We start from the raw sequence: 19,254 nt of genomic DNA on the forward strand, positions 1-19,254 counted from the left end.
GAGCCAGGCACTGTATTTAGTACTTTTTACATACACTAACTATTTTAATCTTTAAAAGGCTCAGATAATTTAAACTAATTTGTCCAAAGTCACCCTATTTGAAAGTTGTAATGCTGAGATTTGAGCCTAGGTATACCTGACTTCAAAGCCTATGCTCTTTAACTACTGTGCTATATACTGTCTTTCAGAATGAAAGAGCAATTAGAAGCTGACCTAAAAGAAGGAAATCCCTAGCTTTCTGGTGACCATGCAGGATAACACACCAGGAACATTATTTCATGCAAAAAATCATTCTCACCTAAAAATGTGATAGCCCTTTAAAGAGTCCTTTCAGGTATTCATGAAAGCAAATTCCATTGTTATATAATATTAGATGAAAGCAAGCAGTGCCACATTCTTTTGTTCCTAATAAGGAAAATGTATAAGCATAGTTCCCCGTGGGAGAATCTTGGAGAGTCATAGCAGCTGCGGTGGTACGTTAGGTTGCCTTGGCAACAAAAGGACATTTACAACCATATCATTTTAGTCATCTCTAGCTGCTTATAATGATGCCTTTAATAGATACGTATATATTTATATTATTAGTTCCAGGAAAACTGAAAGGAACCTTAATGACAGTTAAGAAAAACAAAAAAAAAACCTCGAAATAGTGATTCATAGATGGGCAGGGTTGGATGTGAACATTAAGCATATGAGAGAAGTCCTTGGCTTCCCTTCTTCTCTCCCACCTCCCAAATCCTTTTTCCCTGGTGACTCCTGTGTCAGTACTGTTGGCAACAAAATGTTACCAAAGATCTGCCCCTGCCTCCTACTTCCCACATCACTGAGTTTATCTCAGCTACAAGGGTTGCTGTAGAAGGGTCTTTGAGAAGGCCTGACTCTAAACTTAGGATGAATTTTTTCTATTCAGGCTTTTATGGGCCAGACCACCACTTCCTGCAGGAAATTTTGTTTTCCTAAGTTCGAAAGAGTCAACTTATAAATTGTTTCCTGTTTGTCTCGTGAAAACATAGTCCATTTTAATCACCAGGAAAACTATTGAAATAATTGTGTTGGTGCTGCTGCTGCCGCCAGATGATTTAGTGGTTGCTTTTTAAGGACAAAACTACTCAACAAGAACAGCTAAGTTTGAATTTTTCAGTTCAATTCAGTGGCCAGAAAAGTGTCATCAAGTATATAGACTTACTGTTTTTGTGAAACTTCTTACTACCTTGTATGATTATCTGTCAGCTCGAAGGTAAAAATCTTATCTGACATACTTAATAGTATATAATGGTCTTGGCACGTGTTAGTAGACAAATACAACTAGGGAAAAAAAGTGGGGGAGACTTTGATAGTAGTCTTGCTCTCTTGTTATCTTTTAGATCACTAGGCTCCATTGTGAGGTTATTATGCAAGATGATCCAATGGGGCATAGGTATAAAATATTAAAAATACAGTTATATCATTTTATCTCATCATTTTAATGTCTGTTTTGTGTGTATATGGGCCATCCAGATTCCTCCAGGCCTGGAGATTCCTTTACACTGGCTTCTTCTCCCTCTGCTGAGTTACACATGATTCTAAGGCAGAATTAGCACTACCTGTCACCAGCTGCCTGCTATGAATCACATGTTGGTAACTTGATTACTTTTATTAACGAATTTCATATTTACATTTAGATACAAGAAAGGTGGCTACAGGATAACCTTACTTTAAGAAAAAGGAATGAAGAACTAAAAGAAGTTGAAGAAGAAAGAAAACAACATTTGAAGGAAATGGGTCAAATGCAGGTTTTACAAATGAAAAAGTATGTTTTTAAAAATAGCCTTTAGTTTAAATAAAGGTCTTTATTATAGAAACATGAAAAATATTCAATACATGTTTTTTAAAAAGAATATAAGCCTGTAGCCAAAGTGTCCTTTCAGACTTAAAGGAAGATGGGCACTTTTTAAAAAAATTTATTTATTTATTTATCCATTTTTGGCTATGTTGAGTCTTCGTTTCTGTGCGAGGGCTTTCTCCAGTTGCGGCGAGTGGGGGCCACTCTTCATCGTGGTGCGCGGGCCTCTCACTGTCGTGGCCTCTCCCGTTGCGGAGCACAGGCTCCAGACGCGCAGGCTCAGTAGTTGTGGCTCACGGGCTTAGTGGCTCCGTGGCATGTGAGATCTTCCCAGACCAGGGCTCGAACCCATGTCCCCTGCATTGGCAGGCAGACTCCCAACCATTGTGCCACCAGGGAAGCTCCGATGGGCACTTTTTATACAAATATATTTCTTGGCTTTACAAGCTGAAGTAGTAATATAGAATTTATAGTCACACTATGACTATGCAGTGATGGCCAGTATTAAAAATACCAAGTTCCCAGACTTTCGCGAACCTGCTTCGCAAGATCATGGCATAAAGAATGTATGGCCTCTGGACCCTGCCTGGGTCAGAGCTTAATGCTTAACTCTTAATGGAGTTATTGCCAAAGCAGTTTGACATTGGTGACCCATTCTACATGGTCCCAGGTGTAATTATGTGCCAACCAGAGCATTATTTTTGCGATTAATAGAATTCTCCTTTCATCTGGTTTTATTGGTACTTACTGTAGTTGCTATCTTCTTGCTACAGCAGAAAAGATTTTATTCTTGCTTTCTCTGCCTTAGAGTTGCCTTAGGAATTCTGTAAGAACCTGGTTGATGCTAAGGCACTAGACTGGTGTAAAAGGTTGTACTAGCCAAAAAGATTTTTTGGAACCACCTCAGCTGGTTGGATATACTCATTCATTCAGCCATTCCTTGTAGATTTTTCATTTTTCTTGTGATTTCACAAAGAAACCTGAATCAAAGAATGCTTAAGTTTTTCTAAAGGATATAATAAATTGAAATTTAATTTAGTTATTAAAACCTAACAAATAGTTACTCCTATGTTATTGTAAGTTCTCTTGGTTTAGCTATTTTAAATCTCTTTCATATATCAAGGAAATCAGACTTAACAACTAGAAGAGTGCTTAATCTTTCAGCCTGTTTGTTTTTTATGCATTAGGACACTGAGACCCAGAACAAAAGATCACAGGAAATTAGAATGAAAGCCAGGAATGTGACCAGATATCCTAGCTTCCAAGCCTCAGCTCTTTAATACTGTAATGTTGGTGTTCTTGGTGCCAAGTTGAAAAAAAAAAGGGAAGCTTATAGAACAAGCTTTTAAATGAAACAGTTTATTCCTTGCTACTAAAGATCAAAAGCAGATATTTTTATAATTCCTTCTGTAAATAGTACATAACAGTGCTTTTTACATTCATTCAGGCTACTAAGCATAACTTCTCTTTTTCAAACCTTCAACCAGGACACAACAGAAATGTCAACAAAACAGGATAATCAGGCCAGTTCTATAAGGATGTTCATAATCTTGAGAGAAGTGCCTGGCAAATAAGAGGATGCCTAATAAGTAATTGTTAAATGAATGAAGATTTTTAAAGCACACGTTAAAATCTGTATTATCTACCAAGTTATCAGAAAAGTTTAAGTATTTTACTGTTTTGTCAGTATTGATGCTTTGTTTTTTGGAACTCCTCTCCATGTTTTTCTTTTCTTTTTTTTTTTTTTTAATTTTTATTGGAGTATACTTGCTTTACAATGTTGTGTTAGTTTCTGCTGTACAGCGAAGTGAATCAGCTATATGTATACATATATCCCCTCTTTTTATTGATGCTTTTTATACTTATGCAAGAGAAATTTTGTTTTAATAGAGAAATACAAACTCTTAGTAATACTACTGCGTAATTGTTTGAGATAAAATTTTATTTTGTCTGACATACTGTGAACGAACTGATGATACCTGTTGCTCAGTAACTTCTCAGAGTTGGTAACTGTGCATTCTTAGTTCACAATGAGAAGTTTGTGAGTTTGTAATATTAATCACCAAGAGTACTTTTCTTAGGTTAGTGTGTAAACATCAGGAACATTTTCAGTGTTCACATGTTACGAGAGTACTTTATTCAGCACACAGAAATCAGCTGTTCAGAAACGTGGATGCTTCAGAGATTTGGAAAGAAAAAAGTTTTCTTTCGTACTGAAACCTTAAAGAAAAAGCAAGGAGAGACTGTTTTCATATGCTGATTGCTAAAGAGAATGATATTTATCTATCTGAAGAAATCTGTCTTTTCCACTTTAGGCTGCGAAAATCTAAAAATGGTCCTCATTTGTCGTTTTCCCTCCTAGTGAACATCAGAAGTTGGAAGAAAAAATAGAAAATATAAAAAGAAATCACAGTTTGGCAATAGGGCGACAGAAAGGTTATGAGGAAGAAATTATTCATTTTAAGAAAGAACTTCGAGAACCTCAATTTCGGGATGCCGAGGAAAAGTATAGGGAAATGATGATTGTTATGAGAACAACAGAGCTTGTGAACAAGGATCTGGACATTTATTATAAGACCCTTGACCAGTAAGTATTGGACTGGGAATTTGGTTCCCATTGCAATCAATATTAACTAGCATAATTTAGTCTTACTTTTCCCCTTTTTAACTTTTTTAATGTATTTCATACCTACCACAGAATGGAAAAATATATGTATATATGTGTGTACACATACACACATGCTTACTTGAATTATGAGGTTAAGTTATAAAGCATATTAATATTAAGGAGCACTCATGATCCCACCCCCCCATACACAATCCAAGAACTCTACAATTATCACTAACTGCCATCTACGTAGATGCTCCTCCTTATCTCAGCCATTTGTCATCCTCACTCCTTGTAACCACTGACACAGATTTTTGCTCCCTGCTTTTTAAAAAATAATTTTATCATATGTATCATTTTTTGAGCTTTTTTAAAAAAATGATATACTCTGTGTACTCTTCTAGAATTTGCTTTTTTGCTTGTTTTACTTTGTTTTGCTTTTATTAAGTTGCTTATAGCTGTGGTGTATGCATTTTCACTGATGTACAGAATTCTTTTGTGGAAATATACCATAATGTATCCATTTTCCAGTAGATGGACATTTGGGTTGTTTCCAGCTCTTTACTGACATAACCCTTGCTTCTAGGAACATTCATGTCATGTCTTCCAGAGCAAAGGTGTAAGAGATTCTCTAGAGTACATGTGGGAGTAAAATTGCTGGGTTGCAGGGTATGCTCAATTTTACAAAATAATGTTAGATTGTTTTCCAAAGTCGTTTTACTAATTTATACCACTAGCGGAATACAAGGGTTCTCTTTGATGCATTCTGTGACATTGATTTTGTTGATTTTTAATTTTTGCAAATCGAATGGGTTTTATTTTTATTTTATTTTATTTTTTTAAACATCTTTATTGGAGTATAATTGCTTTACAATGGTGTGTTAGTTTCTGCTTTATAACAAAGTGAATCAGTTATACATATACGTATGTCCCCATCTCTCTTCCCTCTTGAGTCTCCCTCCCTCCCTCCCACCCTCCCTACCCCACCTCTCTAGGTGGTCACAAAGCACAGAGCTGATCTCCCTATGCTATGCGGCTGCTTCCCACTAGCTATCTATTTTATGTTTGGTAGTGTATATATGTCCATGCCACTCTCTCACTTTGTCGCAGCTTACCCTTCCCCCTCCCCATATCCTCAAGTCCATTCTCTAGTAAGTCTGTGTCTTTATTCCAGTCTTGCCCCTAGGTTCTTCATGACCATTTTTTTCTTTTTCTGTTTCTTTTTTTTTTAGATTCCATACATATGTGTTAGCATACGGTATTTGTTTTTCTCTTTCTGACTTACTTCACTCTGTATGACAGACTCTAGGTCCATCCACCTCACTACAAATAACTCAATTTCGTTTCTTTTTATGGCTGAGTAATATTCCATTGTATATATGTGCCACATCTTCTTTATCCATTCATCTGTTGATGGACACTTAGGTTGCTTCCATGTCCTGGCTATTGTAAATAGAGCTGCAGTGAACACTGTGGTACCTGACTCTTTTTGAATTATGGTTTTCTCAGGGTATATGCCCAGTAGTGGGATTGCTGGGTCGTATGGTAGTTCTATTTGTAGTCTTTTAAGGAACCTCCATACTGTTCTCCATAGTGGCTGTATCAATTTACATTCCCACCAACAGTGCAAGAGTGTTCCCTTTTCTCCACACCCTCTCCAGCATTTATTGTTTGTAGATTTTTTGAGGATGGCCATTCTGACCGATGTGAGATGATATCTCATTGTAGTTTTGATTTGTTTTTCTCTAATGATTTATGATGTTGAGCATTCTTTCATGTGTTTGTTGGCAGTCTGTATATCTTCTTTGGAGAAATGTCTATTTAGGTCTTCTGCCCATTTTTGGATTGGGTTGTTTGTTTTTTTGATATTGAGCTGCATGAGCTGCTTGTAAATTTTGGAGATTAATCGTTTGTCAGTTGCTTCATTTGCAAATATTTTCTCCTGAGGATTGTCTTTTCATCTTGTTTATGGTTTCTTTTGCTGTGCAAAAGCTTTTAAGTTTCATTAGGTCCCATTTGTTTATTTTTGTTATTATTTCCATTTCTCTAGGAGGTGGGTCAAAAAGGATCTTGCTGTGATTTATGTCATAGAGTGTCTGCCTATGTTTTCCTCTAAGAGTTTGATAGTATCTAGCCTTACATTTAGGTCTTTAATCCATTTTGAGTTTACTTTTGTGTATGGTGTTAGGGAGTGTTCTAATTTCATTCTTTTACATGTAGCTGTCCAGTTTTCCCAGCACCACTTATTGAAGAGGCTGTCTTTTCTCTTCTGTATATTCTTGCCTCCTTTATCCAAGATAAGGTGACCATATGTGCGTGGGTTTATTTCTGGGCTTTCTATCCTGTTCCATTGATCTGTATTTCTGTTTTTGTGCCAGTACCATACTGTCTTGATTACTGTAGCTTTGTAGTGTAGTCGGAAGTCAGGGAGCCTGATTCCTCCAGCTCCGTTTTACTTTGTCAAGATTGCTTTGGCTATTCGGGGTCTTTTGTGTTTCCATACAAATTGTGAAATTTTTTGTTCTAGTTCTGTGAAAAATGCCAGTGGTAGTTTGATAGGGATTGCATTGAATCTGTAGATTGCTTTGGGTAGTATAGTCATTTTCACAGTGTTGATTCTTCCAATCCAAGAACATGGTATATCTCTCCATCTATTTGTATCATCTTTAATTTGTTTCATCAGTGTCCTATAATTTTCTGCATACAGGTCTTTTGTCTCCTTATGTAAGTTTATTCCTAGATATTTTATTCTTTTTGTTGCATTGGTAAATGGGAGTGTTTTCTTAACTTCACTTTCAGATTTTTCATCATTAGTGTATAGGAATGCAAGAGATTTCTGTGCATGAATTTTGTATCCTGCTCCTTCACCAAATTCATTGATTAGCTCTAGTAGTTTTCTGGTAGCATCTTTAGGATTCTGTATGTATAGTATCATGTCATATGCAAACAGTGACAGCTTTACTTCTTCTTTTCTGACTTGGATTCCTTTTATTTATTTTTCTTCTCTAATTGCTGTGGCTAAAACTTCCAAAACTATGTTGAATAATAGTGGTGAGAGTGGGCAACCTTGTCTTGTTCCTGATCTTAGTGGAAATGGTTTCAGTTTTTCACCATTGAGGACAGTGTTGGCTGTGGGTTTGTCATATATGGCCTTTATTATGTTGAGGAAAGTTCCCTCTATGCCTACTTTCTGGAGGGTTTTTATCATAAATGGGTGTTGAATTTTGTGGAAAGCTTTCTCTGCATCTATTGAGATGATCATATGGTTTTTCTCCTTCAATTTCTTAAATGGTGTATCACATTGATTGATTTGCATATATTGAAGAATCCTTGCATTCCTGGGATAAACCCCACTTAATCATGGTGTATGATCCTTTTAATGTGCTGCTGGATTCTGTTTGCTAGTGTTATGTTGAGGATTTTTGCATGTATGTTCATCAGTGATATTGGCCTCTAATTTTCTTTTTTTGTAGTATGTATCTTTGTCGGGTTTTGGTATCAGGGTGATGGTGGCCTCGTAGAATGAGGTTGGGAGTGTTCCTCCCTCTGCTATATTTTGGAAGAGTTTGGGAAGGATAGGTGTTAGCTCTTCTCTAAATGTTTGGTAGAATTTGTCTGTGAAGCCATCTGGTCCTGGGCTTTTGTTTGTTGGAAGATTTTTAATCACAGTTTCAATTTCAGTGCTTGTGATTGGTCTGTTCATATTTTCTATTTCTTCCTGGTTCAGTCTCGGAAGGTTGTGCATTTCTAAGAATTTGTCCCTTTCTTCCAGGTTGTCCATTTTATTGGCATATAGTTGCTTGTAGTAATCTCTCATGATCCTTTGTATTTCTGCAGTGTCAGTTGTTACTTCTCCTTTTTCATTTCTAATTCTATTGATTTGAGTCTTCTCCCTTTTTTTCTTGATGAGTCTGGCTAATGGTTTATCAATTTTGTTTATCTTCTCAAAGAAACAGCTTTTAGTTTTATTGATCTTTGCTATTGTTTCCTTCATTTCTTTTTCATTTATTTTTGATCTGATCTTTATGATTTCTTTCCTTCTGCTAACATTGGGGTTTTTTTGTTCTTTCTCTAATTGCTTTAGGTGTAAGGTTAGGTTGTTTGTTTGAGATGTTTCTTGTTTCTTAAGGTAGGATTGTATTGCTATAAACTTCCCTCTTAGAACTGCTTTTTCTGCATCCCATAGGTTTTGGGTCGTCGTGTGTTCATTGTCATTTGTTTCTAGGTATTTTTTGATTTCCTCTTTGATTTCTTCATTGATCTCTTGGTTATTAAGTAGTGTATTGTTTAGTCTCCATGTGTTTGTATCTTTTACATATTTTTTCCTGTAATTGATATCTAGTCTCATAGCGTTGTGGTCGGAAAAGATACTTGATGTGGTTTCAATTTTCTTAAATTTACCAAGGCTTGATTTGTGACCCAAGACATGATCTATCCTGGAGAATGTTCCATGAGCACTTAAGAAGAATGTGTATTCTATTGTTTTTGGATGGAATATTCTATAAATATCAATTAAGTCCATCTTGTTTAATGTATCATTTAAAGCTCGTGTTTCCTTATTTATTTTCATTTTGGATATCTGTCCATTGGTGAAAGTGGGGTGTTAACGTCCCCTACCTAGTATGATTGTCTTACTGTCGATTTCCCCTTTTATGGCTGTTAGCATTTGCCTTATGTATTGAGGTGCTCCTATGTTGGGTGCATGAATATGTACAATTGTTATATCTTCTTCTTGGATTGATCCCTTGATCATTATGTAGTGTCCTTCTTTGTCTCTTGTAATAGTCTTTGTTTTAAAGTCTATTTTGTCTGATATGAGAATTGCTACTCCAACTTTCTTTTGATTTCCATTTGCATGGAATATCTTTTTCCATCCCCTCACTTTCAGTCTGTATGTGTCCCTAGGTCTGAGGTGGGTTTCTTGTAGACAGCATATATACAGGTCTTGTTTTTGTATCCATTCAGCCAGTCTATGTCTTTTGGTTGGAGCCTTAGTCCATTTACATTTAAGGTAATTATCGATATGTATGTTCCTCTTACCATTTTCTTAATTGTTTTGGGTTTGTTATTGTAGGTCTTTTCCTTCTCTTGTGTTTCCTGCCTAGAGAAGTTCCTTTAGCATTTGTTGTAAAGCTGGTTTGGTGGTGCTGAATTCTCTTAGCTTTTACTTGTCTGTAAATGTTTTAATTTCTCTGTTGAATCTGAATGAGATCCTTGCTGGGTAGAGCAATCTTGGTTGTAGGTTTTTCTCCTTTATCACTTTAAGTATGTCCTGTCACTCCCTTCTGGCTTGCAGAGTTCCTGCTGAAAGATCAGCTGTTAACCTTATGGGGATTCCTTTGTGTGTTACTTGTTGTTTTTTCCTTTCTGCTTTTAGTATTTTTTCTTTGTATTTAATTTTTGATAGTTTGATTAATATGTGTCTTGGCGTGTTTCTCCTTGGATTTATCCTGTATGGGACTCTGTGTTTCCTGGACTTGACTATTTCCTTTCCCATGTTAGGGAAGTTTTCAACTTTAATCTCTTCAAATATTTTCTCAGTCCCTTTCTTTTTCTCTTCTTCTTCTGGGACCCCTGTAATTCGAATGTTGGTGCATTTAATGTTGTCCTAGAGGTCTCTGAGACTGTCCTCAATTCTTTTCATTCTTTTTTCTTTATTCTGCTCTGCGGTAGTTACTTCCACTATTTTATCTTCCAGGTCACTTACCGTTCTCTGCCTCAGTTATTCTGCTATTGATTCCTTCTAGAGAATTTTTAATTTCATTTATTGTGTTGTTCATCATTGTTTGTTTGCTCTTTAGTTTTTCTAGGTTCTTGTTAAACGTTTCTTGTATTTTCTCCATTCTGTTTCCAAGATTTTGGATCATCTTTACTATCATTACTCAGTTCTTTTTCAGGTAGACTGCCCATTTCCTATTCATTTGTTAGGTCTGGTGGGTTTTTGCCTTGCTCCTTCATCTGCTGTGTGCTTCTCTGTCTTCTCATTTTGCTTAACTCACTGTGTTTGGGGTCTCCTTTTTGCAGGCTGCATGTTCGTAGTTCCTGTTGTTTTTGGTGTCTGTCCCCAGTGGCTAAGTTTGGTTCAGTGGGTTGTGTAGGCTTCCTGGTGGAGGGGACTAGTGCCTGTGTTCTGGTGGAAGAGGCTGGATCTTGTCTTTCTGGGGGGCAGATCCACGTCTGGTGGTGTGTTTTGGGGTTTCTGTGACCTTATGATTTTAGGCAGCCTCTCTGCTAATGGATGGGGTTGTGTTCCTGTCTTGCTAGTTGTTTGGCGTAGGGTGTCCAACACTGTAGCTTGCTGGTCGTTGAGTGGAGCTGGGTCTTGGCATTGAGATGGAGATCTCTGGGAGATTTTCGCCGTTTGATATTACGTGGAGCTGGGAGGTCTCTTGTGGACCAGTGTCCTGAACTCGGCTCTCCCACCTCAGAGGCACAGCCCTGATGCCTGGCTGGAGCATCATCCACACGGCTCAGAATAAAAGGGAGAAAAAAAAGAAAGAAAGAAAGAAGAGAGCAACCAAACCAAAACACAAATCCACCAATGATAACAAGTGCCAAAAACTATACTCAAAAAAAAAGAAACGGACAGACAGAACCCTAGGACAAATGGTAAAAGCAAAGCTATACAGACAAAATCACACATAGAAGCATACACATACACACTCACAAAAAGAGAAAAAGGGAAAAATGTATATATATATTGGTGCTCCCAAAGTCCACCTCCTCAATTTGGGATGATTCGTTGTCTATTCAGGTATTCCACAGATGCAGGGTACATCAAGTTGATTGTGGAGATTTAATCCGCTGCTCCCGAAGCTGCTGGGAGAAATTTCCCTTTCTCTTCTTTGTTCACATAGCTCCCGGGGTTCAGCTTTGGATTTGGACCCGCCTCTGCGTGTAGGTCGCCTGAAGGCGTCTGTTCTTCGCTCAGACAGGACGAGGTTTAAGGAGGAGCTGATTCGGGGGCTCTGGCTCACTCAGGCCGGGGGGAGGGAGGGGTACGGAATGCGGGGCGAGCCTGTGGCGGCAGAGGCCAACATGATGTTGCAGCAATCTGAGGTGCCGTGTGTTCTCCTGGGGAAGTTGTCCCTGGATCTCAGGACCTTGGCAGTGGTGGGCTGCACAGGCTCCCGGGAGGGGAGGTGTGGATAGTGACTTGTGCTTGCACACAGGCTTCTTGGTGGCTGCAGCAGCAGCCTTAGTGTCTCATGCCCGTCTCTGGGGTCCGCACTTATAGCCGTGGCTCGCGCCTGTCTCTGGAGCTCCTTTAAGTGGTGCTCTTAATCCCCTCTCCTCGCGCACCAGGAAACAAAGAGGCAAGACAATGTCTCTTGCCTCTTCGGCACCTCCAGACTTTTTCCCGGGCTCCCTCCCGGCTAGCTGTGGCGCACTAGCCCCCTTCAGGCTGTGTTCACGCAGCCAACCCTAGTCCTCTCCCTGGGGTCTGACCTCTGAAGCCCGAGCCTCAGCTCTCAGCCCCCGCCCGCCCCAGCGGGTAAGCAGACAAGCTCTCGGGCTGGTGAGTGCTGGTCGGCACTGATCCTCTATGCGGGAATCTCTCCGCTTTGCCCTCTGCACCCCTGTTGCTGCGCTCTCCTCCGTGGCTCCGAAGCTCCCCGCCCCCGCCACCCGCAGTCTCCGCCCGCGAAGGGGCTTCCTAGTGTGTGGAATCCTTTCCTCCTTCACAGCTCCCTCCCACTGGTGCAGGTCCTGTCCCTATTCTTTTGTCTCTGTTTTTTCTTTTTTCTTTTGCCCTACCCAGGTACGTGGGGAGTTTCTTGCCTTTTGGGAGGTCTGAGGTCTTCTGCCAGCAGTCAGTAGGTGTTCTGTAGGAGTTGTTCCACATGCAGATGTATTTCTGATGTATTTGTGGGGAGGAAGGTGATCTCCACATCTTACTCTTCCACCATCTTGAAGCTCCCCCAGTCTAATGGGTTTTAAATGGTAAATCATTGTGGTCTTCATTTGCAGTCCCGATTTCTAATGATGCTGAACATCTCTTTATGTTTGATCATGTTTCTTCTTTGAAATGTTTGTATTTTGTACTCGTTTTTTTTAAATTTAATTTTATTTTTGGCTATGCTGCTGCCCACGGGCTTTCTCTAGTTATGGAGAGTGGGGGCTACTCTTCGTTGCGGTGCGCAGGCTTCTCATTGTGGTGGTTTCTCTTATTTCAGAGCACAGACTCTAGGCATGCAGGCTTCAGTAGTTGTGGCACACAGGCTCTAGGGTGTGCAGGCTTCAGTAGTTGTGGTGCACAAGCTCAGTAGTTGTGGCTTGCAGGCTCTAGAGTGCCGGCTCAGTAGTTGTGGAGCACGGGGTTAGTTGCTCCACGGCATGTGGGAGCCAGACCAGGGATCAAATCCGTGTTCCCTGCATTGGCAGGTGGATTCTTAACCACTGCGCCACCAGGGAAGTCCCTGTACCCATTTTTAATGTATTATTGGTAGTCTTACTGATTTGCATGTGTTCTTTTAGCTCTTCTGAATTTTAATTCTTTTTCAGTTATATGTGTTATAAATATCATCTCAAGTTTTTTGTTTATCTTTTCACTTTCTTATAGTGTCTTTTAATAAACAGATTTGATTGTAAGATAGTTATATTTACCAGTCTTTTATGGTTAGCTCTTTTGTGTCTTAAGAAATCCTTCCCTATTCCTATATTTTCTTCTAAAAGTTTTACAGTTTTGCTTTTCACATTCAAATACATTTAAGTATTTAATTCTAAATTGAATTTTATGTACAGTATGAGGTAGGAATCCAATTTCATTTTTTCCCTTATGGATACCAGTTGTCCTGGCTCTGTTTATTGAGAAGTCTATCCTTTTCTAATGATCTGCAGTGTCACTTCTGTCACGTCAGAATTCCATGTGTGCATGGTTCAGTTCTGGGTTTTATATTGTTTCATTGGTCACTTTGTCTATCTCTGTCCCATTACCAAGACTGTTGTAATTGCTACAACTTTACAGTATATTCAGCATGTAGCAAAATTTTGTTTTTTATTCAGTCTGTCCATCTTTTGTCTTTTAACTAGTGAATTTAGTCTGTTCATTTCATTGTGATTGATTACTTAGTTATATTTATTTCTAGTTTTTTTCTACTTTCCTGACTTCTATGGGATTGATTGATTTATTTTTCTTTATTCCTCCTTTTTCCCTTCTTTGGGTTGTAAATGATATATTATACTTTAGTTATTTGGGTGTTTACCTTTAATTTTTTAACATGCATATTCAACCTAAAAAAATCAAATGTATTGATTCCCAAAGGGGTCCTGGAGCAACATTATCAGCATCACCTTGGAACTTGTTAGAAATGAAAATTCTCACTTTCCACTCCAGACCTGTTAGTTCAGAAATGTTAGGGACAAGTCCCAGCAGGCTGTGTTTTAACAGGCCTTCCAGGTGATTACAATGCACATCAAAGTTTAAGAACCATGTCTCTAATATGACTTGCTTTATCTTCTTCTTGAATGTTAATTAATTTCTCCTATCTGCTGTGTTTCTATTGTCTGGTATTTTCATTTTACCTTGTTTTTATATCATCTCAAATTAGTAATAATTAATGTTATGGTTTCATAGTCAGTGCTTATTTGGATAAGCCCACATATGTTTACCAATTTCTTGTAAATCCCACTCCTTCCTTCTTTAGCTTCAGTTTCTCTCTTTTTTTTTTTTTTGAAGTACATCCTTTAATAATTTTTTTCAGTGAAGGATTGTTAATAGTAAATTCTCTTCCAGTCTTTGAAAAGTCTTTGCTTTCAGTCTTGATAGTTTAGCTGAGCATAGGTTCTAGATTAAAAGGTTGTTTTTTTCTTTTAGTACTTTGAAAATATTCCATTTTTTCCTGACCTCCATGTTTGCTGTTGAGAAATCATTCTAATTATTCCTTTGGAGGTAATCTGCCTTTTTTCTCTGGTTCTTTTAAGATTTTTCCCTTGTCTCCAGTATTCTGCATTTTTTTAGAGTGCGTCTAGATGTAGGTTTAGTTTTAGTTCTATTCAGGAATTATGCCTATTGATCTGAGGGTTGATACCTTTCATTAATTTTGGAAAATTCTCATATATTATCTCTTCAAGTATTATCCTTCCCCCATTTCTTACTATTATCCTCTCCTTCATTTCTCATTAGACATAAATAAACCTTCTCATTCTTTTCCTTCCATATTGCTTAACCCCTCTTGAATATACTGGTAATACACTGGGTAACTTCCTCATAAATACCTTCCAGTGCACAGATTCTTTAGCTGCTGCTTATACTGCCTATTGAGTTGTCCTGTTTAAATTTACTTTTCATTTCAGTATTTCAACGTATTTTTCAATTCCATTAAGTTCTATTTTATGCATTTTCAGAAATTTTTCTTTTTTTCATAATATATTTTTTCCTTAGTGTTTTGATTCCTTCTTGTATGTCTTTACTCATTTTAAATATACATATTTCATATTCTCTTTCACATTGTCATTTTTTTTTTAATTATTTTTTGCGGGGTGGGGGCGATGTGTTGGGTCTTTGTTGCTGCATGAGGGCTTTCTCTAGTTGCAGCGAGCAGGGGCTACTCTTTGTTGTGGTGCATGGGCTTCTCATGCCAGTGGCTTCTCTTGTTGCAGAGCACAGGCTCTAGGCACGTGGGCTTCAGTAGTTGCAGCATGCCGACTCTAGAGTGCAGGCTCAGTAGTTGTGGCGCACAGGCTTAGTTGCTCTGCGGCATGTGGGATCTTCCCAGACCAGGGGTCAAACCCATGTCCCTTGCATTGGCAGGCGGATTCTTAACCACCAGGGAAGTCCCCACGTTGTCATTTTTTTATTTCACATTTTTAGGAGTCTCTTTCTACTATTTTGTGTGCTGATTCTAGCCCTAGTGAAGTATTTCTTGGGTTTCATGTAGTGTTTAATTGTAAGCTCATCTTTAGTAGTGCTTTTTTTTTTTTTTTCCTATGAAGCGCCCTTGTGACCTTTTTGTGTGGATGTCCTTCCCCACAGAGATTTGTTTTGTATCTGCTGGGCACTCTGGGATAACACTGGCCTAAGTCTAGTTTTTATGTTAATTTTTCAATTTGGGAGTTCCTGAACTACACTGGTGGTATAACAAAGGACCTTAAAACCATGTAAGGCATTTGCCCAGTACTTTGAACTTGCAAATTATTAATTTTCCACTCTTTTATTGAAGGTTGCTGTTCAAGAGTCTTAGCCTTTATGTTGGGAGTCACTTCTTTCTGCCTCACTTGGGTCCTATGCCTCATCTTCTGTCCTGGGTTATAATACTGAAACTCTGGGTTATGAAAATAATAACTAAATTCAGCTGCGGTATCATATCACACATTGACCGTTCTGGTTTTTAGTTCCATCTTTGTTTCCACCATGTAGGGATTTGCCTTTCTTTCTTGTAAACTCAGCTATAATGTAAAGTAATTTTTTTTTATAAATCAGACTGTCTAGCATTTCTAGGTATTTGTAGCAGGAGAATTATCGGTCATCTTAGATTTTATCTGTTGTTGTTTTCTAAAAAGGAAAATATCCTCCTCAGCGCTAAGAGAAGTACACAGACAGGGTCTCTTCTTTTTTTTTTTTTTTAATTAATTAATTAATTAATTAATTTTTGGCTGTGTTGGGTCTTCGTTTCTGTGCGAGGGCTTTCTCTAGTTGTGGCAAGCAGGGGCCACTCTTCATCGCGGTGCGCGGGCCTCTCACTATTGTGGCCTCTCTTGTTGCGGAGCACAGGCTCCAGATGCGCAGGCTCAGTAGTTGTGGCTCACGGGCCTAGTTGCTCTGTGGCATGTGGGATCTTCCCAGACCAGGGCTCGAACCCGTGTCCCCTGCATTAGCAGGCAGATTCTCAACCACTGCGCCACCAGGGAAGCCCCTGGGTCTCTTCTCTTTTAAGGCTTCCTCTGGAAAGAGCATAGTGAACAGACCAGCCTCAGCAGTGGCATTCAGACCACAAGGCTCAGGAGGACAGGAAGACCCCACTTTTCAGTATGAGGATTCTTTTAGTTAATGATGATAGCAAAGGTGGCCCCAGAATCACCTAGCTATAACTCTGGCATGTACAAATTTTGGAAAGTACATAGTCTTTTAAGATAAGTGAAAATTGGAACTGAGCCAATTATGTTATTTCCAAAAATAAATACTAATAAGATTTTTGTTGGATTACGTTCGACTTCTACAATGACTTTTGGAGGGACACATCTTTTGTCCTCTTTCACTGTGAGTGAATAAGTTAACATTACAGTACTCCTTGGGTCCAGAAAGGCTCATGGATATGTATGTCTGTACCAAGTGGAAACTTTTTTTTTTAAACCTCTTCAAATATTGAAATTATTCTCTCCTAGATTTTTAGATCCAACGGTTTAAATTATTGAAATTTAATGTTTTGAAATAAGAGCATAAACAAGACATTACTAAAGAATCCTCGCCTTGGGGACTTCCCTGGTGGTCCAGTGGTTAAGACTAGGCGCTTTCACTGCAGGCAGCTCGGGTTTGATCGCTGGTTGGAGAATGAAGATCCCACATGCTGTGCCACGGCCAAAAAAAAAGAAAAAAAATTCCTTGCCTGGTAGACTATTCATATATAACATTTGTCTTTTTAAAAAAAAAAATTTCCGTAATTCCTTTTAGTCTTTCCAGCTATAGGCATATATGCCTTTAGAAGGCTTTTTACTTCTTGAGTTCTTTACCAACTGATGCTATGTGTGCAGTAAACTTACCAAACATTTGTTGAGCACTAAGGAATAGGAAACCCAGTCCTTACTGGCAAGTTTATTTGAAGAGGCAAAAATCAAAACCAATTTTTATCAGTAAAAATCTACTGTACAGAATAGGATGACTTAAGTTGGTTTTGATGAAAAAATTGAACTGAGTTTTAAACAGCAAGAAATGTTTGTGTAAAAGTTGATAAATTTCATCTTCTTGAATCCTGAAAAATCCATAATCTGTGGTTAAAAGTATTGTCTCTAGAGACTACCTGAATCTGAATCTGACTGTTGACCTTTAGCAAATTATTTAAATACCCTGAGCTTCAGTTTCCTTATCTATGAAATGGAAACCTTTTTTTTTTTAAGTCCATTATAGCATTCGGTATAGAGTCAGAATTAAAAGGGAAATTTACCGGCCATTTAGTCCAGCTTTCTTTGTCGTGTTACATTCTTTATTTTTTATTTATTTATTTGGTTGCACTGGGTCTTAGTTGCGGCAGGCAGGATCCTTAGTTGTGGCATGCAGACTCTTAGTTGCAGCATGCATGTGGGATCTAGTTCCCTGACCAGGGATTGAACCTGGGGTTCCTGCATTGGGAGTGCAGAGTCTTAACCACTGTGCCACCAGGGAAGTCCCAGTGTTACATTCTTTAATGTATATTGTTAAATTCTCTATTTCTTTTTTTTTTTTTAATTAATTTTGTAAGTGAAATAGGGAGCGTTTTCTTTTATTTTTTTTTTTAATTTTATTTATGGTTGTGTTGGGTCTTTGTTTCTGTGCGAGGGCATTCTCTAGTTGTGGCAAGCGGGGGCCACTCTTCATCGTGGTGTGCAGGCCTCTCACTGTTGTGGCCTCTCTTGTTGCGGAGCACAGGCTCCAGACGCGCAGGCTCAGTAACTGTGGCTCACGGGCCCAGTTGCTCTGCGGCATGTGGGATCTTCCCAGACCAGGGCTCGAACCTGTGTGCCCTGCATTGGCAGGCAGATTCTCAACCACTGCGCCACCAGGGAAGCCCAAATTCTCTATTTCTTAAGAGCACTAAGGAACTTGACCAAGAAAACGTGGGTTTCTGTTGTTTCTATTTAAACATGCTTTAAGACTAAATTTCTCAAGGGCGGGGGCTCTGCAGAGGAGATACTAATATTAATTCAATACTTAATATGTGTTAGCCATAATCTGATTGAATTCGGGCATCTACGTGTAAAGGGCAAGTATTCATCAGAGAGATTAAGAAGACTGTCCAAGATTACCCAGCTAAATGGTTGAGATAAATTAGATCTCAGAACTAAGGCCTTTATATTCCCACTCTGCTGTGCTGCTACCATGGTCCCCCCCGCCCCACCCTTTTTAACCTTTAAAAAACTAATATCAATATTTATATAGAAAGTTTTCCTAACTGTTAATTAACTCATACGTCCTGGTTTAGAGCCACAATAGTCAGTTTATTTTTATATATTTTATACCTCCTCAGCAAAGTGTGTATGTATGTATGTATGTGCATAATATATATTGTCATATGTATTAAGATTTTGTTCAATTAAGATTTGAGTGCTTACATGTTTGCTACTGTTCTAGATACTGTATACTAAGTATACAGGGATGAAGAAACAGAAAATTAAGAAATAAATCCATAAACAGTGAAAATTAACTATGGTGATGGGAATAACTGAGGGGCTACTTTAGGCCTTTTCTAAGGCAGAATCTTTCTGAGAATGTGACATTTAAGCTGGGACCTGATTGATGAGAGGAAGCAAGATATGCACAAAGCTGAGATGCAAGCATTCCAGATGGAGAGAGTAGCTGATGCAGAGGCCCTAAGACCAGTACAAACATGAGGTGTTCAAGGAATAGGAAGAAGCCAAGCATGGCTGGAATATAGTGAGCAGGGGAATAAGGTCAGAGGAAGATGGTTCCCAGAGTATGCCATGCCTTGCAGCCTTGGTTAACAGTTTGATTTTATTCTAAGTGTGATAGGAAGTCACTGGACAGTTTGAAGCAGGGAGGTAACGTAATCTGATTCATAGTTTGAAGAAATCACATGTGTTGCCGTGTGGAGAATGGATTATAGGGGCACCCAGGAGAGAGTGGTGGACCGGTGTAGGATGGTAGCAGTGGAAATGGAGAAAAGTAGATGGA

General features: G+C 38.6%; 1 protein-coding gene across 5 annotated transcripts in view; it reads left to right on the plus strand.

The window, feature by feature from the left end:
- RAD50 (RAD50 double strand break repair protein) overlaps positions 1–19,254 on the plus strand; it is a 244,454-nt gene that overhangs the window by 198,148 nt on the left and 27,052 nt on the right. For all 5 annotated transcript variants that reach the window (XM_036846296.1, XM_036846297.1, XM_036846301.1 and 2 more), the window contains 2 exons: positions 1,662–1,789; positions 4,185–4,409. In XM_036846296.1, coding sequence (XP_036702191.1) covers positions 1,662–1,789; positions 4,185–4,409 — 353 coding nt within the window. The remainder of the gene's footprint in view (positions 1–1,661; positions 1,790–4,184; positions 4,410–19,254) is intronic.

The sequence above is a fragment of the Balaenoptera musculus genome, chromosome 3 (assembly GCF_009873245.2).
Source record: "Balaenoptera musculus isolate JJ_BM4_2016_0621 chromosome 3, mBalMus1.pri.v3, whole genome shotgun sequence".
Taxonomy (NCBI): domain Eukaryota; kingdom Metazoa; phylum Chordata; class Mammalia; order Artiodactyla; family Balaenopteridae; genus Balaenoptera; species Balaenoptera musculus.